Here is a 26,785-nt window from a genome sequence, read left to right on the forward strand (position 1 = left end):
GGTTTAGTTTTATTTCCATCCACATCTGAAGTCGGATCTCAATCTCAGCAAGGGAGACGCATCATACAAGCTTTTGTTGGTTATAGAACCCTTCAAAGTTTGTAAATAATGTGACGCAATTTAAAGGGCGGGGCTTAGCTGGAAGCAAAAACACCTCTGGCGTGTGGTTCTAACACCGGTCAGCATATTTTCATAGAAAGTTCACGTCGGAAAGGACGCGGAAAACGGCCATTTGAGTATATGTGAGTAAACTGATAAACATAGAATAGAATAAACAGACAACCTGCGTTGTTTACTTCTAGCTGCACTTCGTTGCCTCCAGCGGTTGTTTTGGCCTCCAGCTAACACCGTGACGTCATCGTGACGTAGGCCATGAAGGGTCCATTACTTAAGTTCCTACCAAATAGGCTAATAATAATAGTGATAATTGGTATTGCAGACAAGTAACAGTTAAATCACAAATAATAATTTTGATTTTGTTTAGCCATTTCAATTCAGAATTTTAGAATGGATTTTTAGTGTTGTTACACGCAAACAATTAGGGCTGAGTCACTCACATACAATTTAAATGTAGCGTGGTATTGACGGTATGCGTACCATCATCATCAACATCTACAAATGCAGATGATGTACGCTTGCTTACGCTAAGCCTCTAGAGGTCACCATTACACTACGTTTGTCTTTCTAACCCACACTTCCAAAGCCAAGTACAGTCATTTTAAGACAATTACTGATGGACTAAACCATATATACCAACGCAAGGTAAACATCCACTGGCTTGAACGGTTGCTTGTTGCATATGTTCAATAGTTGAACATACACTAAGTAAGTATAGTGGAAACGCTTTTCCTTTAAAAAACTGACAAATATTCAATGGTTTGACAATGTAAAGCAGATTGTCCCAATAAACTGAAGCAGCATTGACCTCTTGTGCAGTCCACTGTAGGCCACTGTGTCAAATAGGGTGACAATCTAATGTTTAAAATGAAGTGCACTTGCCCTAAATGCATATTACTGTTAAAACCTTTCACACTGCTGTTGGCCATTATTTTTAATGTACACTCTGTAAAACTATTATGAATACATTAAAAAAAAAAAAAAAAAAAAAAAAAAAAAAAAGTATGTTGGCTATGTTAGGAAATGGCTCCAGTATTAAGCAAAAGATTGTTGAAATTCACTGCGTATGTTTCAAGTTAGGGAATTCCATCCTTTTAGGGACTTCACAGTGTTTTCGTGCAAATATCTTATTATATATTCGTCATGAGTTTGGGTAAATTGGGTCAAAATATGGTAGCTCACAATAAAAAAAATAAATAAATAAAAATCACTTGTTCTCTATAATTCTTGACTCCGTTGAAAAAATATACACAATGGAATAAGGGACAATTAAGCTGTAAGAAAAGATAATGTTGAAACAATATTGACACTTACAATATCTTTGTCTGCGGCCCTAACTGAGGTAAATAAAATCACAAGCTGTCTGAACAATCTAGCTCTAACTAAAATGGCTTATGTGCTTGTTCCAGAAAGTTTCTGATTTAATGTTTAAAACCTACGTAATTAAAAAAAAAAAAAAATCCCAAAGTTGTCAGACTGTAATCACATCACCAGTAAACAAGAATGGCCCTGAGATTGTGAGGGAAATTTGGGCTTCTTCGCCTTGAACATTTCACAACAATGTAAAATACAACGTTTGTCATTGTTTGCTTCATCTGGGCTATTCCCCTCGTCAAGTCCAGTTCCTGATTAAATAAGTGAATTAGAGGCATGTACTCTCCTTCCACTTTCAGTCTTTTAGTTGGAAGCTCAAGCTGACACGTCAGGAGAAACTGTGCGCCTCAGTTATCGGCTATTTCAGGTAAGCCTGAGCTTAAAATCAGTTCCCTGATAATGTAGTATGTATACATGCCTCTTAAATAATCTTAAATGTTGAGATGGCAGTAATAGCATGCACAAATGATGATACTTTGGCGGGCTATTTTGTAGTCATTTTTATTTCTAACATCATTTCATTTGCCAGTCATTCTATACTTAGAAATGTTCTCAAGATAGTTTTAGTAAGTTCGACAGCAATCAATATTTGAACTGAACTGAAGACTTTCTCATATTGTTAATGGGAAAAATGTCATTGTTAAATTGTAAGAACTGTAATAAATAAATAAATGGGGAGCTGTTTATATGTTTTGCATGCACGGTATGTTTTATAATAGACATTTTTCCCCTCTCTTGTTCATTTGAAAACGGACAGCGGATGTAGCCTTGAATCTGAACTTAATTAAGGGCCAGGCTGCTGATTTAATAGGCATCATGTGGTTTCACTCAGTTATGAATGTGACTCCCCCCCCCTCCCAAATTTAAACTGATACAGGACATCCCATTACCCTCTGGTGTCAGGGTCTGAATTTTTATTTATTTATTTTTGCTAATCTGTACCCACAGTTTAGAAATCTGTATCCACAGTTTACTAATCTGTACCCACAGTTGAGTAAACCGTACCCACGGTTTACCAAACCGTACCCACGGTTTAGTTCTTCTGTGGTGTTTATACGCATGCGCACGAGTGGTTGCTTGACAGCAGTATTAGCAGCGAACGGCTGCTTCTTTTCATCTTAAATTGTAGACTTATGTATTCAGTTGATGTGTAATGTTGCGTTTATGCCACTGTGCGGTGCTCGAACACTTGTCTTCTTTCTTCCTTTTACTTCCGTGTTAAGCCTCAAGGCTGTTGAAATGCAGACGTATTTTGTTGTGCTCCGCAATTACTACGCCATACTTGGCTAAAGAAACTTCATCTTTCCGTCATCCATTCATCCGAATGCATCGTTAAACTGCCAACACTAGTCTACAGTTTAAGATAAATGGAAAAAAGGCGTTCGCTGCTAATACTGCTGTCAAGTAACCACTCGAACGTTGTGTGCGCATGCGTATTACATAACGCCACAGACGTGCTAAACCGTTGGTACGGTTTAGGTACGGTTTACTAAACTGTGGGTACGGATTAGCAAAAATAAAAATTCAGACCCTGACACCAGAGGGACTCCGTACACTTTACCAATCCTCTCCACATCCCCCCCTCTCCAAAGGTTAACATGTTCCTGTGGTGTTGGCTGTCGTTGGTTGCCTTTAGTCATTTGACGTCAAGCACCAATCCAGGAGTTCAAGTCAAACTGACAGATAACGGCATTGAATATGGTAAGGTTTGTAGATGAAAGAGCGACAAAGCGCCAAGTTATCCAATGTTCTTCCTCTGTAGGCAGGCAACTCGGGATGGCTTACATCCAGAAGAAACTCCAAACCATAACAATCCCAGATATATCTGGAACAGAGCGAGTGTCCGTCATTGGCAAGGTCCAGTACAGATTGTCAAAGTAAGACAATATATTGATCTGATCCAGATTGTCCTTATTGTTTTGATTCCAAGTACATATTTTAGTGCTGTCGCTATCGACTCATTTTGACAGCTCTCACCTATTTAGCATGCAATTCCTTGTAGTATGCAAACAGTGGCTGTGGGGTTACCTTCCTCTGCTGTGAATCTGGTGCCTGGGACCGGTGTCAGACTGTCTATTGGTAACGCCTTCATCAGTATGAAGGGAAACTGGAGGGTCAAATACCGCAGAATATTGTGAGTGAGACAAGATGTGCGCCGTACATGAAACATTTATTTGGTCCGTAGAAGTGTCTCATTTGGCTTAACAGGAAGGACAGCGGTTCCTTTGACTTGAGTGTGAAAGGACTGTCCATCAGCGAAGACGTCGCGATCAAAAGCGATGAAACAGGTCGACCTCAGGTCAGTAGTGTCGACTGTGAGGCTACCATTGGCAGCGTGACCATCAAATTCCACGGTGGAGCCAGGTGACATACGCATGGCTATGCACTACTGTCCAGAGGAAGTGGCACAGATTGATCAAAGTGTCTCTTTTATTTCAGCTGGCTGTACAATCTTTTCAGAAACTTCATTAATAAGGCATTACGCAATGCGCTACAAAAAAAGGTGAGTACTTTACACTCTTGACTACGACAGCGTATTAGGGCCACGTACAAATATATATTTTTTTAAGAGGGCGAGGTCAATATGACGAGAAAAAAACTAAACTTTTTAATCTGACGAGAAAAAAAGCGGCAAATTTGCCACTTTTAAATATAACGAGAAAAAAAGTGGTAAATTTGCCACTTTTTTTTTTACGCGGCGCGGCTGTTTGTGTTGGCAGAAAGGAAACGCATATGTCATGCTACACAAGTCACAGTTTGCAAAATGTCTACGGAGGAAGCACTCCTTAAAATGTACTTTTCCGTCGGGTTTTCAAACAAGGAGATATTAATTGCTTTAGCAGAGATGAACAATATCATAGTTGCCAGTTTATAAAGTGGCAAATTTGCCACTTTTTTCTCGTCATACTGCCCTCGCCCCCTAAAAAAATATATATTTGTACGTGGCCCTAATACGCCGTCGTACTTGACCATGTTGGTTTATCATCAATCAATCATATCTTATTTAGGTGTAGCGTGTGCTGTTACTTAACTAATGAATTACTTCCAGCCGTATAAAACGTTGAAGTTCAGGGGACCTCGCCAGTAAATTTTTTGGGAAGCTTGCAATGACAAGTTCACAAGTTGGATTTTTAAGAACATCATCAGGGAGATGTGTTGTCATCTGGAATTAATAGGATTGAACAGGAATCGTACAGTTTGGCCCAAATATATTTGACCAGTGACACAATTTTCATGATTTGGTCTGCATGCCACCACATTGGCTTTAAACGGAAACAACTACAATGGAATTGAAGTGCAGACTTAAGCTTTTTTTCAAGAGGTTGAACAAAAATATATGATTAAGCATGTAGGAATTGTCCATCCATCTTCCTCCGCTTATCCGAGGTCGGGTCGCGGGGGCAGCAGCTTTAGGAGGGAAACCCAGACTTCCCTCTCCCCAGCCACTTCAACCAGCTCCTCCGGTGGGATCCCAAGGCTCTCCCAGGCCAGCCGAGAGACATAGTCTCTCCAGCGTGTCCTGGGTCGTCCCTGGGGCCTCCTGCCGGTGGGACATGCCCGGAACACCTCTCCAGGGAGGCGTCCAGGAGGCATCCGAACCAGATGCCCGAGCCACCTCAGCTGGCTCCTCACAACGCAGAGGGGCAGCGGCTCGACTCTGAGCCCCTCCCGATGACCGAGCTTCTCACCCTATCTCTAAGGCAGGGCCCGGACACCCTGCGGAGGAAACTCATTTCGGCCACTTGTATCCGGGATCTCGTTCTTTCGGTCACGACCCACAGCTCGTGACCATAGGTGAGGGTCGGAACGTAGATCGACCGGTAAATCGAGAGCTTTGTCTTTTGGCTCAGCTCTTTCTTCTCCACGACGGACCGATACAGAGTCCACATCACTGCAGACGCTGCACCGATCCGCCTGTCAATCTCTCGGTCCATCCTGGACTCGTGAACAAGACCCCTAGATACTTAAACTTCTCCACTTGGGGCAGGATCTCATCCCCGACCCGGAGATGACACGCCACCCTTTTCCGACTGAGGACCATGGTCTCGGATTTGGAGGTGCTGATTTGGAGGTGCCGCTTCACACTCGGCTGCGAACCGCTCCAGCGAGAGTTGGAGATCGAGGCTTGATGAGGCCAACAGCACCACATCATCTGCAAAGAGCAGAGATGCAATGCTGAGGCCACCAAACCGGACCCCCTCAACACCTCGGCTGCTGCTAGAAATTCTGTCCATAAAAGTTATGAACAGAATCGGTGACAAAGGGCAACCTTGGTGGAGTCCAACCCTCACTGGAAACGAATCCGACTTACTGCCGGCAATGCGGACCAAACTCTGGCAACGGTCGTACAGGGACCGAACAGCACGTATCAGGGGCTTCGGTACCCCATACTCCCGAAGCACCCCGCACAGGACTCCCCGAGGGACACGGTCGAACGCCTTCTCCAAATCCACAAAACACATGTGGACTGGTTGAGCTCCCATGCACCCTCGAGGATCCTGCCGAGGGTGTAGAGCTGGTCCACTGTTCCACGGCCAGGACGAAAACCACACTGCTCCTCCTGAATTCGAGATTCGACTTCCATGTCGGAATTGTAGCTATTTTTATGCAAATGCTCCTTATTCCAGGGGCTCAAAAGCAATTGGACACATAAACCTAACATAAAATAAAATGGTACTTGTCAAATTTTGTTGAGAATCCTTTGCAGGCAATGACTGCATGAAGTCTGGAACCCATGGACATCACCAAACGCTGGGTTTCCTCCTTTGTGACGCTTTGCTAGGCCTTTACTGCAGTTGTCTTCAGTTGTTGTATCTTTGAACGTCTTTCTGCATTAAGTTTTGCCGTGAGAAAGTGAAATGCATGCTCAATTGGTCGGAGATTGAGTGATTAACTCGACCATTGAAGAATATTCCACTTTTTTGCTTTAAAATACTCCTGTGTTGCTTTTGCAGTATGTTTTTGGATCATTGTCCATCTCGACTAGCACCGTCCAATCAACTTTGCTGCATTTGGCTGAATCAGAGCAGAAATGATATCCCTATACACTTCAGAATTCATCAGGCTGCTTCTGTCTTTTGCCATATCATTAAAAAAAAAAAAAAAAGTAATCAAGTGCTATTGAAAGCCATGCATGCCCATGCCATCACACTAACACCACCATGTTTACAGAAGATGTGGTTTGCTTTGGATCATGAACTGTTCCAATTCGTCTCCAAACTTTCTTCTTCTCATCATTCTCGTACAGGTTGATCTTAATTTCAACTGTCCAAAGAATGCTGTTCCAGACCTGGACTGACTTTGTCAGGTGTTTTTTTTTTTTTTGGCAAAGTCAATTCTGGCCTTTCAATTTTTTGAGGCTGATTAATGGTTTGCACCTTGTGGTGAATGCTTTGTATTTACTCTCATAATGTCTTCTCTTTATGGTAGACTTACATACTGATGCACCTACTTCTTGGAGAGTGTTCTTCACTTGAGTGGATGTTGTGAAGGGGTTTTTCTTCACCATGGAAAGGATTCTGTGATCATCAACCACTGTTCTCTTCCATGGATAGCCAGGCCTTTTTGAGTTCACAAACTCACCAGTGCACTTGTTTTTGTTTTTTTTCTCACAATGTACCTAACTGTTGATTTGGCCACTCTTAACATTTCTGCTTTCTCTTTGATGGTTTTGTGCTTTTTTTTTTTTTTTCAAGGATGGGATATTTCACCACTATTTAGTTTCTTTGACAGCATGTGGTGTGTTCACAGCAACGCCACACCTAGAATCAACTCCAGACCTTTTAAACAACGTATTTGATGACAGGTTAATGAGGGAAGGGCCCATGTTTTTATTTTTTTTGCAGCATTCTGAGTCAATGGTCCAATTACTTTTGGTCCCCTGAAAAAGAGACATTATTATTATTATTATTACATTTTAAAGAGCTGTAATTCCTAAACCCTTGCTCTAATTTGGATGTCAACACTCTCAAATTAAAGCAGAGAGTCTGCACTTTAATTCAATTGTATCCTGGATATGTTTTTGTCAACAGCTGATATAACAAAACTTGTGTCACTGTCCAAATACTTTTGGACCTAACTGTATATAGGTTGTAGCATCATACAACAATGGCAACATTAGATTCTCTCACAAATTTATAAGACGTCCATCAATTAGCGCCGAGCCTCATCAGGTCATCTGTTGACCTGAACATTCAAAGCTAAAGCTAACTTCTGGGTTTGAGGCTGCTTACACTCTGGACTGGTTGCCACATAGCGATAAACAACCACAACCGACACATCAACACTTTATTGTGTTCAATAAACCTGACATGATTTTGGAGTGTTTGAGGGAGCTGTAGTAACCGGAGGAAACTCACATAAGCACAGAAGAACATGCAAACTCAACATAGAAAAAACGGATCCGAGATGCAAAACCCAAACCTCAGAACTGAGAAGCAGATCTGCTAACTACTAGTCTATCATAAAAAACACACACACGCACACTCCTACGCACCCCAACTTCCTCATAGTTTGCTTCCTCAAACTAATGTTTGTTCCTTTTTTGTGTGAGTTGATTTATTTTAATCGAAATAGTTGACTGGATGCACTCTCTGGGTTCAGGTGCTGTAGTGGCCTTATATTGCTACTTGTATCATTTGTACAGTAGGACGATAAGTGTGCGCTGTGCAGTCTGTATTACTTGTAGGCTAAGGGAAGGATGGTGCATGGTAAGTTAAAAAATACTGTTGGGATTTTTTTTAATTTTTTTTTAAGATTCATTTACTACATTTAGATTCATTTACTACATTTAGATTCATTTACTACATTTAGATTTCGTCCTACAGGCCAATCTGCCGTTGTATCAAAAGTCCACTTCATGATAACTCACACCAATTCCAATGAATTTCCATTAAATAGATTATTTCAGATGATTTAGAAAAAAAACAAAAAACAAAACAAGTTTCAATCTACAGCAGTATATTCCAAACTACGGCCTGGGGGCGATTTTTTCTCTAGTGGCCCTCACCCTATATGAAAGAATAACTTTTAACAGGGCCTGCTCATTTAAAAACGACTAATTTATTTAAACTTGGAGATTTTCTAGATAGGCAAAGAAAGGATTTACAGCTAAAATAGAAAAATTTCTCTTTGCAATGCCTCAGAATGAAAATATTTCAGCTTAAGAAGCAAAAAAGTATTTCTCTACGTTCTGCTGTGTGTATCAAGGTCTGATTTGTGGACCTATGTGTTGTGTGCTGAGAGGTTGGATCCCAAAGCGCAGACACAAATAAGGTTTTAACTATTTATTCACATAACTTGAGAATAAGAGAATGCATTGAGAATCGCGCCAAGCCCCCTTGGGCTGCGGAGAAGCACACAGGAATAGAGTTAATAATCCGGCTGCACACTAATTTCTCAGACAGCTTAAATAGACAGTGAATCAATCTCATTGGTTGAGGCTAGACATGTGGGTAACCCTGATAGGTCGCTGAAACAGGACTGACGTGGATTGCTATGATTCGCTGCTGATTGGCTCCTAACCATGTAAGGAGTTAAAACAGGACTGACCTGGATTTATCTGATTCACTGCCGACTGGCTCCTAACCATATAGAGAGATTAAAGAGCCTTGACATCACCTAGTTACAAGCCGATTGCATCAGTTCAAATAAAACAAATAAAATCAAACATTATACATTTGCCTTAAACAAATCAACAGTTCAAATAAAATCAACTATCAGACATTTGCCACAAACAAAACACAGTCATGACATGAGACAAGACCCAAACATTACTCCTGCATGACCCGAGTCATGACAATATCACATTAACGATTACCTAAGATCTGTCATTTCATTACCGATTACTTTATTTTTTATTTTTATTTATTTATTTTTTATTTATTTGTTTTTAAAATTCTGAATGTAGACATCTACTCAGGACAGATCTGTTTCATTTGCAGATCTGTTTTTGTGGGATACAGAGCTGTGCAATAAAAAAAACAAAAAAACAAAAAAAAACACCCACACCCACACAAAAACAAAACAAAACAGGAAAAATCCCAAATGGTTTGACTTATCACCTCTAACAGATGTTTAAAAAACAAAAACAAAAACCCCCCAAAAAAAAAAAACAGGAAAAATCCCAAATGGTTTGACTTATCACCTCTAACAGATGTTAAAAAAATAAATAAAAAAAAATGATGAATAGAAAATTGTTTAATTGATTGTTAATTGGTGTTTTAGAGTGTTTAATGAAGTCACAAAGTGTCATATCTATTGATTTCTCTGTATGCGTCCCTGGGGGAAAAAAACAAAAATCTGATCTCTACAGAGTAACTCACAACTGTTTTATTAACTGAAATGTTATTTGATTTATATTTAAGCATCACTATAGAACTGTATCAGGGTCATTGACATTTGTGAGATGATGGCTTGGTATTAGTACCGTAGTTGGTGAAAGATGATTATAAGTTGACCAAGATTCACTCAATAACCACAAGACTGCAGTTTATCTCAAGTTTTTAAAACTGCCTCACACTTGACAGAGGGCTAAACGATACTTAGAACACACAGTCTATAAAATATGTGATATGGATGATGTTCAGAGAGCACCAGTAATCCAAATGTAATTTGTTTCAGTGGCTGAGCAATGCAGACATTTAAGAAGGAATTAGCTCTATCTAGTTCTTGGGTTTCCATTAGTAAGTGACTGGATGATAAAAACGACCCAAAAATCAAACCAGTTTTCATTTCAAAAGGTATTTTATGGAAATTCCTTCATTTGTGATGCAATGAACTGCATACTAGACTGCAGCAGCTATATGATTTTGAATGAGACTGTGCAGTACTACTTTTCAACACACAAAACAAAACAACTGAATCTGTTCATCTGTTGCAAATCTAATGAGAATCATCATCTGATTTCAGATCTGCCCCCTGGTGGCTGATGCCGTGTCTGATTTGAACCCTCAGCTGAAAACACTCAATGGTAAAACATCCGTATTAATGTCATGTGAATGTCGGAACCTATTTAGTACTGCTTTTGATTTGATGGTAACTGTTGGCAAGACTTGGGGGCGCATTCTCCCGTGTGCCTAAGTGCTGACTGGGTCGCCTTTTACAGCACACTGATGTCCAATTGTTCAGTCAGTGAAGATATTTAACATTGAATTATACAAAAATCATGATTGACATACAATATATGCAATTTAGCAAGTACAAACAATAATACATTTTTGGCACCTTATAGGGCTAGTTATGGATGCCGTGACAAAAGGTCTATTGAGACATGATACAACATTTTTCTCTGACTGAATTGCATAGGAATGATGAGCAATGCTGTCACTAAGGCAAAATGTCAGCAAAAGAGATTAATAGAAAACAATGTTATTTCAGCATATTGCTGGTATCGGGCCAAAACTGAATAAATTTCACATTTTTTCAAAAAACTATATTGTAGGTTATTCCACGTCTTGATGTGAAAGAATGCATTTGAGACATAAGATCCATGAAAAGATAATTAATTACTTGCCACAGGCCACACCAAATGGCAAATAATCTTTTAATTCACGCAAAATTATTACATCAAATTTCCCACTGTGGTAATATGACTTCAATACCCCTTAATACCACAAGGAGCAACAATAAAATAACCAAACTTTGGCTGATGCCTCAGAAGATGAATTGTAAACTAAATGTGATCTATAACTCTTTTACTGCCACACGTTATCAAAAAACAACCCCCAATGCCAGCGGATTTTGAGCATTCTAACTAATTTTTCGAAGCAAACAGAATATTGTGTTCTTTTGCCACATATACAACATGGGTACCACATGAAAGATCGCATTCCATTATTTCATTAGAAAAAAAGTGTGTTTCTACCTTATTCTGTCCTTTGGTAATCACCATTTGAAAATACAGTGGAACCTCTACTTACGAACGTCTCTTCATACGAAATTTTCGAGTTACGAAACGCCTCAACGGGAAAATATTGCCTCTTGTTACGAAAGAAATTTCTAGATACGAAAGGTAAAAATGCATTACCGAACGCAACATACTTTCGGCTATGGCTATTTCCTACCATAGGTACCTATGAGCGTAAATACTAGATTGGTGTTTGTGCATCGTTCTGGCATCCCATTGGCTAAGAGGAACCTCTACCATAGGTATCTATGAGCGTATACTAGATCGGTGTCTATACAGCGTCCTCATCATTCATCCCGCGGCCCATGAGGTGTTCATACATTTTCGTAAATGTATGAACTAACGGCCAACGAATTTGTGCAAAAATTCAAACAATTGGTGATTGATGACGGAACAGTAAGTTTTTAATTGCGACGAGACGGGCCTTTTTTTTTTTTTTGGAAAAAGATGCCTCGCCATACCGGACGTTTCCATGAAGTTTCAGAATTTGTTTAAAAGAATCGCCCAGAAAAATTTTCACCAGTCTGGCGTTTGCTCACTAAGATGAGAGAGAGAAAAAAAAAAAGCAAACATCCATGGATCAGTTCTTTACAAAACACCAGGCAAAAAAAAAAAAAAAAAAAAAAAAAAAAAAAAAAGCTTCTGAGAGAGAAGAACATGAACCAAAGAGGGCAAAAAAACGATGAGGACAGCAGTTAAAAAGGTAAATGACCATCATTTTTATTCTTTGTTTTTTTATATTATGAACAACTCTCATTTATTGTGCAATAATCTAATTGTAACATGTATTTGTTACATGTTTTGATGCATTTTTATGCTTTATAAAACATTTATGTCTGAATTTTGGGAGGCTTGGAACGGATTAGGGCATTTATATGGAAAATGCGTCTCTACTTACAAAATTTTCTACTTAAGAACTTTCTTCCAGAACCAATTAATTTCGTAAGTAGAGGTACCACTGTAGGTAATTTGAGTGACATTGAGCCAAAATTGAAAAGAAAAGACACATTTTCTCCACAACAGTGACTTTGACACTAATATTTTTTGTTTAGTGACGCTCCGTCAAATTAGGTTTAATGTTACAAAGGCTTTGATCATTCATGTAAGCCTTGAAAACGTTCCATTTCATCAGATTGCGTCATGTTTCATTGTAATTCGCAGCTCTAGTTAGGGCCCGAGCAGCTACTGCTGCGAGGTTAAATAACTTGAGTGGAGTTGAGTAATTCCATACACCGGCAGCCCATTGACAAGAGATACAATGCTGCCATCTGCTGGCCATAGTTAGTCGGTGTTTTTGATTTCACAACTCATTGACCCGGCTGCGCTGCACTTGGACGTTGCACTGATCACTGATATATTTAAAAAAAAAAAAAAGTAGTTGACGTCACTTAACGTTTTACGGCGGCATACATCGTGATTTTACGTGATTTTACTCCGGCGGTCAAACAGTTAAAGTTGAGGCTGATTTAATCAGTTTAGAGTTCAAACTTCCTAAACTTGTTCAAAGTTAAAAGTGTTCAAATCTCGGACGATATCATCTGCGATCGTAATTGACTTTCCAATGATATTTTCACAGCTCCTAAAAATGTCAGGTTTATATCTTTTTTCCTATGGTACTGGTTGCTATGGACATTTGAAAGATGCTAGGACCAAATCGAATATTATAATGATGTCTTCTGCCCTGCAGTCTTAGCCAAAGTGGACAAGTACGCAGAGATTGAATATTCATTGGTTGCTGCACCTGCAATCTTAAACTCTTCCATAGGGTTGAGCTTGAAGGTAAAACCACGTTTGAAGGTTGAAATTGTAATAAAGACTGTTTTACATATAGTGATTGGCCCCTCCCTGATGTTTAGGGGGAATTCTACAACATAGAGAAGCATCGAGAAACTCCATTCCCCGCTGCAGTTTTCTGTCTGCCGCCTCAGAACAACAAAATGTTGTACTTTGGTTTGTCTGCCTTCACCGCCAACTCTGCAGCGTTTGTCTACAACACAGCCGGAGCCCTGAGCTTGTACATTACTGATGATATGGTGGGCCCGGCCGCAACGTTCTCATTTCAAATGTGCCTACTTTCATGCCTTCACGTTGATCTGTAACTCTTCGCGCTTGCATCGCCGCAGATCCCTCAAAGCTCCCCAATCAGGCTCAACACCAGAACATTTGGCGTTTTCATCCCCCAGGTGACAGGACATGCAGCCAATCTCACAAAATGATTAACTTGGGGAGGGGGAAATGATTTGTCAATACATTTTGTCTTGAACTTTCAGATTGCCAAATCTTTCCCCGGTTTGTTGATGAAACTGCTGGTTAAGACGGTGAAAAATCCCAACGTTACTTTGGAGCCGAACAACGCGACTATTCAAGCCACCAGCACAGTGACGGCTTACGCAATCCAACCCAACGCCACACTCTCGGCGCTATTTGTCCTTAACATGGCACGTTACATACTTTTTATTATTAGACTCTTTTTGACATCTTTGGTTGTTCATTTAGTCAAAAAACTTTCTTCACTTGTATTCATTGTCCCCTTACAGGAGACCAGTGTCAGCGCCCGAGTGTTTGTTAGCGGCATGAGGCTAACTGGAAATGTCACCCTGAACAAGTGAGTTCCAAAAAATAAATGACTCTTTGTTCGAAGAGGAACCGGTGAGGCCAAAAGTTCCTTGTGAGGACAAACGTCACAGTCTAATTTTGCTTCATTTGCACAGAATGGATCTGACCCTGGGGACAAGTTACGTGGGAGACTTTCGGGTAAGAGTTGGATTCAGATGCAAATTACGGCTTTTATCATCCATGTCAAGTGAGAGGAACTAACCTGAACTTAAAATGCAGGTCAAATCTCTTGACAACATCCTCAACATGGTCCTGAAAGTGGTTGTTTTACCCAAACTGAATGGTAAGTTGTTACCAAATGAGCCAGTGTTCTCATGGTGCATTTTTCAACATACGCACGGTATACAAATAATTATCATGACAAATTTCGTACAGCTCAACTGCCATATCGTTGAAATGATTAAACGCTGTTGTTTACCTTTAAGTATTTTTGTTAACTCATTTAAATGTATGCATTTCACCGCAGTTCAACTTGCAAAGGGATATCCGCTCCCCACCATTGGAAAGATGAAGCTTGTCAACACTGACCTTCAGGTCCTTAAGGTCAGAAAGAGGCAATTTTCAGTCAAAAAATAATAACAGCCAAATCGCAGTCTTGATTATTTTTGAATGTCTGTCTTTTTCTCCTGTAGGACTACATGCTGATTGGGACAGATGTTCAGTTTGCAGTGTGATGGAAGCGACACCCAAATGATTACCATAACAAATAGTGGACGTCTCCAGCCTTCATTTCAAACCAATCTTATTTCTAAACATTTATTACAGTTTCTCTTTGTTAAATTAATGAGTGTATGTTTTCTTTTTCTTGCAAATTAAATGAGGGTTGTGATATGTTTTCTTCAGTGGGCTTACAGCATCGTGTCAGCCAGACAGAAAGCGGGACAGTCTGTGCTTCTGACATGGGAATAGTCTTTATTCTATTTTAATAGCATGCTAAATAAATCAATAAGATGTGCTGCTTAATGACATTCAATCGGCATCTAACGAATTCCTGAAACTGAACACATTTAACCATAAGAACTTATTTATTTAACAATTCGTACATACTAACAGTTGTGTTGTGATTTTTTTAACATCACAATATCAACACTGATGCAGTGGACCAAAGATGGTTGAAATATCTTTGGAACAACATCATAATTTGACATACTGTAATTTCTTTTCTGAGCTGTCAACCGTGTCAATCAAGGTCATGTGGCAATCTTGGATGGGAAGGCAAATGTTCATCGTACTTGCTGGACTTGAAGGGATGTTTGTGACAAGGCGTGACCTCTCAAACTCTGTGAGGTGGCCGACATGATCTACAAAGAGAAAAGACATTAATTACAGTGGTACCTCTACTTGCGAACGTCTCTTCATACGAAATTTTCAAGTTACAAAACGCCTCAACAGGAAAATATTGCCTCTTACGAAAGAAATTTCAAGATACGAAAGGTAAAAATACAGTACCGAACGCGCATCTGTCTGGCATCCCATTGGCTAAGAGGAACCTCTACCGTATGTATCTATGTGCGTAGATAATAGACAGATAATAGATTGGTGTCTATGCAGCGTACTTGTCATTCATCCCTCGGGCCATGAGGTGTTCTGATAGTTTTTCGTAAATGTATTAACTAACGGCCGACGAATTTGTGCAAAAATTCAAACAATTGGTGATTGATGAAGGCACAGTAAGTTTTTAATTGCGACGAGACGGGCCTTTTTTGGAAAAGAAGTTTCCATGAAGTTTCGTAATTTGTTGAAAAGAATCACCCAGAAAAAGTGTTCAAAAGTCGGGAGATCGCTCACTATGAGGATGTTTACCTTGGACATTTTCGAAGGATTGTTTTATGCTTTATAAAAACATTTATGTCTGAATTTTGGGAGGCTTGGAACGGATTAGGGCATTTACATGGAAAATGCGTCTCTACTTACAAAATTTTCTACTTAAGAACTTTCTTCCAGAACCAATTAATTTCATAAGTAGAGGTACCACTGTATTGAGAATTCAAATCATTCAAATCTCTCGAGTGTCTCACACAAATACAATTGAGCCGCCCAATGAAATCTGGAACTATTTAGATTGAACCACCAAGCTGCAGACCAGTTTTAGGTATTAATTATTTGGCGTTCATTTGGCTCTGCAGCAACAATAAAATATTTTTTGATTGTTATTTTAATTCAATTTGATGATTTATTTCTTATCTGGTTTGAAAGCACTTTTTCTGTTTTAACTCCCACTAATTCCGTTTTATGGTGCATCATAATACAGTTGACATAGCTATGTGAAAACAGACAAAATTGCACTAATGGAAACCCCACCTTCACTAGCACGTAGTCTCCAACGTTGATTGCAGCCGTGTTGGACTCTGCAGGATGAACAGCAACATCCTCTCTGGGGAAGATCACTCTCATATTGCTATCTGTTCTCCCACACAGCTCCTTGGCAGACCTCTTACTCTCCTGGAGAAAACAGAATGGCGCCATGAGCATTGTTGCCCACTAGGTTACACTAACCTAGTACAACATCTGCTGAGAGCGAGCTTTGTTCCACACAACAAATCAATTCATACATTTCTATAAACATCCGCTGGCTTTGCAAATAAAAAGAGTGCTAGTTTAAGGATGACAATATGATTGTAATGCAGGATCAGTGCAAAAGAATATGAAAAACTTGCAATGTTTCCACAAAGTAATTAATTACTGATAAGCAGGCCACGAGTACAGTACTAACCCCCTCCACCAGGACAAGTTGTGTGCTGCCAATGAGAGTAGCGTTGACCCTTGCAGCTTCCTGTCTGAACACATTGATACACTCCTCCAGTCTACGTTGCTTCACATCCGCTGGCACATCATCTTTAAGGTTATGGAATGCATGGGTTTTCTAGGTTGGACAACAAAACAGTGACATTGAAGAAAATATGTTGTGAGTAATGGTGCCAGCATTCTCATGAAATACTCACCTTTCTCATGCTATAGGCAAAAAGGAAGCCGATGTTGTAGCCTACATCTCGGATAAGAGACAAGGTCTGCTGGTGATCTTCTTCTGTCTCGCCACAAAAGCCTGAGATGAAGTCACTGCTGAGACTTACGTCTGACACGAATACGGTAGGGAGTTGAAGTGAAAAACAAACAAACAAACAAAGCATACAAAAAAAAATATTCAATTATTGCTGTAATCAGGATCTTCAGTATGGATATTGACTGTCACTTACCACAGCATTTATTTTATATGTTTCTAAAATCGCTGGTGTTGGGCCAAAACCTTGTAAGTCACAATTTGGCAAATTTCATACTTTTTCAAAAATTTGCTCAGTCCACATGCGTGGGTGTCATTTTTAACAATTATTGACCAATCTAAAGTGTTAACTCATTCACTCCCGGGGACAAGTATACTTGTCAATTAGAATTTTTTAGAGTGGGGATAGATGGGAAGAATCTGATTATGCTCCACTGTAAATATCAAACTTGGAAACAACTTTACTGATGCCTAACCACCGGTAGATGACATTATTGCCCCATTTTATACGAAATAAACACAGTTTCTGAGTCCATGGGAGAAATGGCTGTATTTTGGCAAACCTACATTTTTCTACTGTCAATTATAAAAGAACGGGACGGGGCAAAAAGTATTCTATTCTAATTTCTGTCATTTGGTAGATTCGGTTTATATATAATTATTGAACGTAATAACGCGTGGGTATTGAAATTTTTTACATTTTCTAAAATGGCTGGTAGTGAAAGAGTTAAAAATGTCTTGTTCTCTTCAATGCAATGTTAACGGTTGATAAATCGTGTCATTTTTGGGGTCTCCTGAAAAGTGACCATTATGGAGGTGCAACATTTTGATACGATACACAGTATTACCATTCTCTACCTATCTTAGTTCTAAACCACTATAACAGTAAATTATACCCAACTTTCATAATGTCTTTATAAAAGTAGATTTACAGAACATACCAGTTTGACCTACAACCATTTAAAGACTACTCCAGATGAAGCAGTTGTATGGCCTAGACCAGGAATGGGCAACTGACATCCATCCCGTGGGCCACAACCTTATTCGGATCCGCCCTCAATTAATTTTTGAAAATAAAAATGTTTACTGTACAGTAGCTGTTGAAAGTTTTAATATCAGCGATCGTTCAAGGTAGTAAACATCGCTCACAGCGCCTCCAGTATCAAGGTTGTACTTTTTTGTCAAAGAAGATTCCATAATAGGTCAAGAAAACTATCTGTCAGGTAAAATGGCAAGCAGATTACATGTTCACTGAATTTAAATGGAAATCTATCTGCCTAGTTGGCTTAGCAACGCTCTCAGCCAGGAAAATTTTCAACTTAAAATGACACTTCAAAACCAATCTCAAAATTACACAACAGTGACCCCCCCCCCCCCCCCCCTCACAAGAACTGTTGACAGTTTTACTAAAATTAGTGTCATCCAAAAAGCATATTATTGTTATTCAATGATTAATAGTGTTACATAGTGCTTAATTGGAGAAGCGGCTGTTGGGATGGATAGCAGGATCGGCAAACAGAGGGGAAACGTTGGGGACAAACTTCACTGCCGTATACTGCATTGTCTTCACAAGTAGCCCCAAGTAGCACCCCCCCCCCCCCAAAAAAGAAAAAAGAAAAATTGTGGCCCCCTCCATTATTTGAGTTGCCCATCAATGCCTTAGACCAGGGGTGTCAAACATACGGCCCGCGGGCCGGATCAGGCCCGCAAAGGGGTTTAATGACGACTTTGTCAAGAAAAAAAAGAAATTGTCGGACCAATTAATCAGTCAGCCACAATCAAATACATAAATTTGTCATTTCTAAAGTCCTCAGATGAGTAAAGTAACTTGCACACGGAATCGCCCTGGAAGTCATTATTTTACACACAACATAAAGTTATGGTTTGTTTAACTCATTTGCTCCCAATAACGTATAAATATGTTTTTTTAATGTTCTAAGTGTCCCAAAGACGTATTTATACGTTTTTGTTTGTTTGTTTGTTTTATGCTAGAGCATACAGAAGGCTTTGATGCAGCCTCTCAACTGCAAAGAACGGTTGCAGAAATGGTAGTTATTACACAAACGGCCAGCAGGTGGCAGCAGAGCAAAGGATATCAACCAGGGCCATGTAGAAAAAAAAAGCTCAATTAATTACAATTTTAAATAGATTTGTGAAAACTGATGAAACTTAGCTCTCTTCTAATGCTAATTGCTGCAAAACGAAACAGATAGAAACATACTTTTTTTTTTTTCCTGATGAAAGAAGAGACTTTAATCTTTCCATGCTTTTATAGCAATAGAATACAATATTCTGTGGGCCTGGCAAAATCAGTCAAGATGCAGATGCGGGATTGCTTCTGTGAAAATGGCTGGGAGTGAATGAGTTAAAAAAAAAAAAAAAAAAGGTTCTTTTTTTTTTAATCATAGACCAACATAAACGTGTTAAATACGACACAAATTCAATTACTAGTAACACACATATGACAAGGATTATAACTTCATTAACTGTGCCACACAATGCATTCTGGGAAATATGTACTGTATATGCAAAACAGGTAGATCTAACAGGTCTGGAACTCATACAGGCAAAGTGTTGCCGCGTTTCTTTTGCATTCGTGTTATTTTTTTAATCAATAGATTACAGTTGAGCTCGGTAATTTAGGGCTGGCCCAAAAATCGCAATAATCTGCGTATAATTGACGGCAATTGTTTTTAAGTTATATTATTTTCCTCTATGCGGCCCCTGAGCTAATATGAGTTTGACACCCCTGCCCTAGACTGTCAGTCACAGCACTGACTCAGACAACCAATCACACTCTCACACCTGTTGAGAGGAAATGTAGCCTACCTTGAATTATATTCTTGATGTTCTGGACCAAGTCAAGGTATGACTCTCTTGTATACCTGCAATGAGTAATATATGAGTCGTACTTTTTCCACTGTGTACTTTCACATTACTTTGTGTTCAGTAGGGGTGTGAATTGCCTAGTACCTGACGATTCGATCCGTATCACGATTCACAGGTCGCGATTCGATTCGATACCGATTAATCCCGATATGAATTTACAAGTCGATTGTTGCGATTTTTTTACTCAAATTTAGAAAATACCATTCAGTAAACTTGTACATGTACACTGTAAAATTTTTATGAAAATGTATTATTTATTGATCTGAAAGTTCAGTCTTATAACTGTAAGCTACTGTATTTAACAAACAGGTTGTAACATTTTTCATGTTTGAACAACGTTGAAATAAAATATTAAGGCTTAATGTTCCATTGATATAACATTCTTCCATACTTAAGGTGTGAAATTTAGACGTTTTGTTGAATATTTTTCCATCAAAAATGGGTGTTAAAAAATCGATTCGACTGCCTATTGAATCGATTCGAGAATTGCGTGCTGTAGTATCGCGATATATTCCCGAATCGATTTTTTTTAACACCCCTAGTGTTCAGTAAAAATATGGAAAGGATTGCCTGTAAGATGTTAATTTAAAAAAAAAGGAAAGTTTTTCTATTGTTGTGAATGGCTTGAAGATTAGATCGCATTTGATGACCAAATGATGCAGAAACCGAGTGATTCCAAAGGGCTTACATACTTTTTCTTGCAACTGTAAATATAGGTACTCACCCACGGCGCATAGCTTTCAAGACCTGATTGCTCCCACTCTGAGCTGGAAGATGGATCTGCTTACAAATGTTTTCTCTCTCCGCAATCAGATGCAAAACCTATGAACACACACACAAACGCGCACGCGCACAGAGGTATGAGAAAGCTGATCAATCATCAGTCAATCAACTAGTCATGTATACCTGAAGGATTGTGCTCAGAGCTGACTTAAAGCTAGAGTTTGCATTAAGGGATACTTTACTTATTTAGCCATTTTTGGGAGACAAACATTAATATTTTGCCTATAATAAATTTGATATTTTCATTAGTACCTTTCAAAACACATTTTGCAACTTGCTGTTGACTGAAAATGACATCACAAGGGCTCAGGTAACCAATCACAGCTCACCTGTTTTCTAGGTTTGGTCATGTGACATTTACAAGCTGAGCTGTGATTGATTACCTGAGCCCTTGTCATGTCATTTTCAGTCGACAGCAAGTTGCAAAATGTGTTTTTAAAGGTACTATTTGTACATGAAAAATAATGAAAGTATCAAATTAATTATAGATAATATATTAACTTTTTATTGCTATAATGGGCTAAATAAGTGAAGTATCTCATTAATTAAAAATAAATAACCGATTAGTGATGACTTTGAATCATCTCACTTAAAAAACCTGACACTAACATCACAGAACAAAATCCTCCCAACAATAAGCGACATGCGCATTGCGTTTATGCATGTGTTAAAATGAAGTTTGAAAAAAAATTGTCTACCAAAGAAAGTAGCCATTGTAACCCCTTCTTGCATATTGGTTACATTAAGTGGAACATAGGTCCTGCAAGGAATGCTAGATGTTAGAGTATGGAGGACCAAAACTGCCAAAATTCGAAATAAATAAATTACTGAAATAAATAAATGACTAAAAGTGAAAATAAAAACGGATTTATTTCCATTTATATTTATTTTTATAGATATAATTTTCGAATTTTTGTGGAATTTTTATTTTCACTTTTAGTCATTTATTTATTTAGTCATTTCTTTAGTCATTTATTTATTTATGTATTTATTTAGTCATTTATTCATCTATGTATTTAGCTATTTACTTATTTAGTCATTTATTTATTTTGAATTTTGGCAGTTTTGGGCCGTACAGTGTGAGCAGCTCGGCGAACAAGGAAGTCTTGTCGCCTCGTAATTGAGAGCTCCAGCAATGGACGACGATCTTTTCCACTGTCTGCTCTCACTTGCTGTCCAACAACTCAAGTCGCAAGTTGAGGTGACAGGTGGACACGATAGGCGTCCATTGTAAGCCGGCGAGACTTCCTTGTCCGCCGAGTTGCTCACTCGACCAATGACAGGCACTTTGCAACGGCTGAGTGCAACCCAAGACACGCTTAGGACCTCCCCCTCATTTGAATAACATTTCGACTTGGCAGTACGGACCAAATGACTAAATAAATAGATATATAAATGACTAAATAAATAGATACATAAATAAACTAAATAAATAAATGTCTAAATAAATAGATAAATGACTAAATAAATAGATATATAAATGACTAGGGGTGTTAAAAAAAAAAATCGATTCGGCAATATATCGCGATGCTACAGCTCACAATTCTCGAATCGATTCAATAGGCAGCCGAATCGATTTTTAAACATCCATTTTTGATGGAAAAATATTCAACAAAACGTCTTACTTAGGGTTAGGATTCACACCTTAAGGATGGAAGAATGTTATATTAATGGAGCATTAAGCCTTAATATTTTATTTCAATGCTGTTCACACATGAAACAGATACAGTGGCTCACAGTTATAAGACTGAAGATTCAGATAAATAAATAATATTTTTTAATACAAATCTTACAGTGTACATGCACAAGTTTACTGAATAGTATTTTCTAAATTTGAGTAAAAAAAATCGCAACAATCCATTTACAAATTCGTATAGGGATTAATCGGCATTGAATCGAATCGTGGCCTATGAATCGTGATACGAATCGAATCGTCAGGCACTAGGCAATTCACACCCCTATAAATGACTAAACAAATGACTAAATAAATAAATATATAAATGACTAGATAAATAGATGAATAAATGACTAAATAAACAAATGGTTAAATAAATAAATGACTAAATAAATAAATGACCAAATAAATAAATAAATGACTAAATAAATAAACAAATGACTAAATAAATAAATGACTAAATAAATAACTATATAAATAAATAAATGACTACAAGTGAAAATAAAAACGGATTTATTTCCATGTATATTTATTTATTTAGATATCATTTTCGAATTATATATATTTTTTATATTGATTTTTATTTTCACTTTTAGTCATTTATTTATTTATTTAGTCATTTATTTATTTATTTCGAATTTGGGCCGTTTTGGTCCTCCATATTAGAGCGCTCTAAGTGTATGTCTAACTGTACACGTTAAAGCTTGTAGGCATTCACTCTTAAAAACAATTGGATTAAAAATAAACCAATCTGGATCAAAAATGGAACAATCAATACTTGGATCAATTTGACCCAAATTTATGAGTTGTTTTGCACAAAACAACCTAGAAAGTTGGGTCCAATTGACCCAAGTATTGAGCGTAACAAAAACAGTCCAATATCTTCATGTGGCCACAACAACACTTATGTTCGGGCTATTTGTGTTTTGTTGGCAATGTTGGGAGTAACACATTACAAAACTAGCCATAAACACAAACATTATATTTCTTAGCAACTAAGTAATGCAACTTATTACATGAAACTACAGTGTGCTATAAAGATTTCATGACAGTATGTATAAATATCGCCATACAATGGGTCAAAGCACCACACTCGGAGGCGCATTGGGTCACAGGAGGCACTGCAGCCGGTCATTTAGAATCTGATATGAGCACAAGCTTCTTAACCACCTCATTGAAGAAAGTTCTTCCTCACATTCGGGTCTCGCTCTTCGGTCCCTGCACAACCAGCCAAATATTATTATATTATTCAGCACTTAACTAAGCTTAACTGTAGTGTCCCAACAGAGAACGGTCAGTGTACTGAGCATCAAACGCAATTCTACAGCAATGCTTGTTTTAAAGTGCTTTATAAATAAAGTTGAGTTGAGTTGAATAATCTATCAGGAACAATTCATGCTAGCTCCCTTGGCGTGCCACTGTGCACGTGCTTTTGCGAGCTCTTTGAGCAGCAATGCGAGGGAGGTAAAGTGAGGCTACATTCACATCTTGCTAGCAACTTCGAGACTGCAAACGCTACCTTTCAACAACGCTCATGTACCTCATCAGGGAAGTCTTTGGGATGGGGTGACGTGAATCTGATCCTCATGTTGGGATCGACCTGTGACACCCTGTCCAGCAGGTCAGAGAAACGCATACCTCCCAGTTTTGGGCGGTACACGGTCTTAAAGCCACGGCTCAGCTTGGTCGGAGTAGCACCGCAGAACTGTTCTTCAGAAGTGTCTCTGTAACTGTTCACATTCTGACCAAGCAAAGTCACTTCCTTCACTCCCTGCAAGGAAACGCACCACACATACTTGAGCAATTGAATCAATTTTCATGTTTTGTATTCAGTTTGACAACTATTTCTGACTTGCCTGATCAGAAAGGATACGGACTTCCTCAAGTATAGAGCTAACAGGTCGACTCCTTTCGCGGCCCCGGGTGAAGGGAACGATACAGTAACTGCACATGTTGTCACAACCCCGCATTATGGACCTGCAGGATATGGTTCGAGCATTTAATGTGATTGATTAAAATGACCAGAAAATTGTCCTCTTGGCAAAACATACACAAAGGCACTGTGTCCTTGACGAGAGTGGTGGACAGGCATGACGTCAGCGTAGGTCTCCTCTAACGAAAGCAGCACATTGCTTGCCTGTTGACCTCCCTCGGCCACAGTCAGCAGACGGGGAAGATCCCGGTAGGCGTCTGGCCCAGCGAGGACATCAACAAGCTTCTCTCGTTCCAAAAGCTCCGTCTTCAGTCTCTCCGCCATGCAACCTCAATAAAAACATTAAAACTAAGTTGTAAAAAATAACTCTTTGAAAGTACCCAAGAAGAATTATAGAATATTTGAATAGAAGTGTTCCCATTACGTTCAAAGTACCCCCAGGTGGAAACAGCACCAGTGGCACCGTTAGTAAACAAACCCTTCTCTCATTTGACAAAAGGTACAGCAATTGAGAAACGGGTAAATTAGCTTGAATGGTTTTAGCCTATCCTCTACCATCATAGTTTGAGTGTGTGAAGTGTTATTCTAGAAGAAGCGTGTTACTTCATGTAAAGCGATTAGAAGGAAGACAAAACACAAACTATCAGTTAAATTTTAACGGGTTGATTTAAAAAAGAAAATAGAGGTGGTGGAAATTTTGTTATTGTTTCAGTTGAGGTCAGTGGTATTCACTTCACTGCCACCCTAGAGTAGCCTGTCGTTGATTGTTTAAAACATTATGAAATTAATTATCTACTGAATCCCATATAATGTAGCCGTAGGATGAATGGAACAAATGACAACAATTGACTGTGCCGAGCATTAAGTCAAAAGTCATAATGGCGGTCTTGAAATAATCCCCTCCGTCCATTGAAATTCATTGGACTTGAATCGTTTTAATTTGTGATGATTATTTTGATTTCAAAATGTAACAAAACGTCATTTGACTACTATACAATACAATACAGTTTTTTTCACCATGTAAAGGAAGAGTTTGCATTGTGGAAATACCTAAATAGCCAGATGTTCGGAACTGTCAATACCTAAGATGCCAATTTTCATTGGTGTTCGACTCCTACGGCGCTTATTCTTCATGGCTGTCAGTCCTTGTAGTCTGTTCCAGATAGTTTGTTCAGCTTTTTCTCTGTTGTACAAAATTGAAGTTGAATCAAATGAGAAAGCTATAGATAGATACGAATTTACAAACATTTCTAGCAATTCTGATCATTTACCTGATAGAGCATGTTACAAGAAGGACCACATCTGCCTGCAAATAGACGACACGTAAACGTTGTTAAGTGATGTTAAAATCACGAATAGAATCAAGCCATATACAGTACCTCGTGTAAATGTTCCGTGCGTTGATAACCATTCCTCTGTAATATGGACCAGGCAATATCCGTGTCATTTACATTCATTTGACATCCATAGGTTTCAAAATATACTGGAACAAGAGAAAACAATGACTCACGTCTCTCCTAAATCAGTAACGTTAACAGTAACAGTATTTCAGTGTACCTTTTTGTGAATTCCACAGCTCCAAGTCAGCAGAAGGATACTCGTGTTTGTATTCGACTTCGATGTCCGAAGTAGTTATTTTATTACTAGTGGATCCTCGGATGAAATCGTTAAAACTTGGACCAGAAGATATTTGAGTCTTGAATTGATCCGATGTTCCCCGTTTTTCCCTTGCACTAACTACACTGCTGGTTGAATTACAGTACAATCTCACTTGCAAACATCTTACAGGTATCCGACTTTTAGGAAAGCAAAACAGCTGAGTTAAATTCAAAAGTTGTTTCATGGTAGGTTCAACACCAAGTACCCTCAATGTCATACTGCTTTATCTTATAGATCCAAACATGCGTTTGCAAATGTCACGTAAGAGTACCGATTGTCGACACAAGAGGATAATCGCTTATTTCAACGCATCGTCAGTCATATCCGGAAATAAATTGCTCGTCAAAAATGCCGCATCGAAAGCTAAAGGTTTTTAATTCTCTAAAATAGTCACTGGGTAGGTACACTAGATATTTCATTGGGTTGCATGCAAAAACGGGAAAATAAATCTTGCGCAATTCCTATTTTATATCAACGTTACAAAACAAATAAAAAAACAATAAATACACACGACAGAACTCTCTTGCAGTCGGTCTGTCCGTCAGAGAAATGTTTCCCCATGCAGTCCGTCTAGATTACGGTCCGTGGAGTGTATCTGTTTGACTGGATAGCCGATAGGCCAAGACTTCTGAAGCCGCGGGCCGCCATATTGCTCCTCCCAAGAAACGTTTCTTGGCATACAATCCTATACATTTACAGTATCAAATTGGAGAACATTTGAGTCAGTACTGAGTAGAAACGGCATGATTTATGATGTTTTAAGTCCGCCTCCCAGTTCTGAGGACTCCGGTTTGAGTCCAGGCTCCGGCCTTCCTGGGTGGAGCTTGCATGTTC

General features: G+C 38.8%; 2 protein-coding genes across 2 annotated transcripts; one reads left to right on the top strand and one right to left on the bottom strand.

Annotated features, from left to right (window-relative positions):
* LOC144023859 (bactericidal permeability-increasing protein-like) lies at positions 1-14,987 on the top strand. Its single transcript, XM_077529781.1, has 17 exons — positions 1-242; positions 1,791-1,858; positions 3,084-3,192; positions 3,254-3,368; positions 3,494-3,625; positions 3,700-3,855; positions 3,931-3,994; positions 10,402-10,462; positions 13,086-13,177; positions 13,255-13,431; positions 13,522-13,581; positions 13,669-13,836; positions 13,936-14,003; positions 14,110-14,152; positions 14,234-14,297; positions 14,481-14,557; positions 14,647-14,987. The coding sequence occupies exons 3-17, from the start codon at positions 3,090-3,092 to the stop codon at positions 14,686-14,688; spliced, it is 1,422 nt and encodes a 473-aa protein (XP_077385907.1). The 5' UTR covers positions 1-242; positions 1,791-1,858; positions 3,084-3,089; the 3' UTR covers positions 14,689-14,987.
* Positions 14,725-26,724, bottom strand: cdk5rap1 (CDK5 regulatory subunit associated protein 1). The gene is made up of 13 exons (XM_077529780.1): positions 25,850-26,724; positions 25,672-25,775; positions 25,564-25,598; positions 25,375-25,475; positions 24,411-24,621; positions 24,216-24,336; positions 23,900-24,130; positions 20,626-20,723; positions 19,842-19,897; positions 16,957-17,087; positions 16,728-16,877; positions 16,316-16,456; positions 14,725-15,315 (listed from the first exon to the last, which is right to left on the bottom strand). The coding sequence occupies exons 1-13, from the start codon at positions 26,166-26,168 to the stop codon at positions 15,238-15,240; spliced, it is 1,776 nt and encodes a 591-aa protein (XP_077385906.1). The 5' UTR covers positions 26,169-26,724; the 3' UTR covers positions 14,725-15,237.
* Positions 26,725-26,785: the final 61 nt, after the last annotated feature.

Source organism: Festucalex cinctus, chromosome 8 (genome assembly GCF_051991245.1).
Source record: "Festucalex cinctus isolate MCC-2025b chromosome 8, RoL_Fcin_1.0, whole genome shotgun sequence".
Classification (NCBI taxonomy): Eukaryota; Metazoa; Chordata; class Actinopteri; order Syngnathiformes; family Syngnathidae; genus Festucalex; species Festucalex cinctus.

Bases quoted from the DNA above. Each gene is read 5' to 3' on its own strand.
- LOC144023859 (XM_077529781.1), top strand. From the start codon at position 3,090: ATGTTCCTGTGGTGTTGGCTGTCGTTGGTTGCCTTTAGTCATTTGACG. The intron at 3,626-3,699 runs GTGAGTGAGACA...TTGGCTTAACAG, and splicing joins GTCAAATACCGCAGAATATT to GAAGGACAGCGGTTCCTTTG. The intron at 3,995-10,401 runs GTGAGTACTTTA...ATCTGATTTCAG, and splicing joins GCAATGCGCTACAAAAAAAG to ATCTGCCCCCTGGTGGCTGA.
- cdk5rap1 (XM_077529780.1), bottom strand. From the start codon at position 26,168: ATGACATTGAGGGTACTTGGTGTTGAACCTACCATGAAACAACTTTTG. The intron at 25,476-25,563 runs GTAAATGATCAG...TTTGTACAACAG, and splicing joins CTTGTAACATGCTCTATCAG to AGAAAAAGCTGAACAAACTA. The intron at 24,622-25,374 runs GTATTGACAGTT...GTTTTTATTGAG, and splicing joins AATGAAAATTGGCATCTTAG to GTTGCATGGCGGAGAGACTG.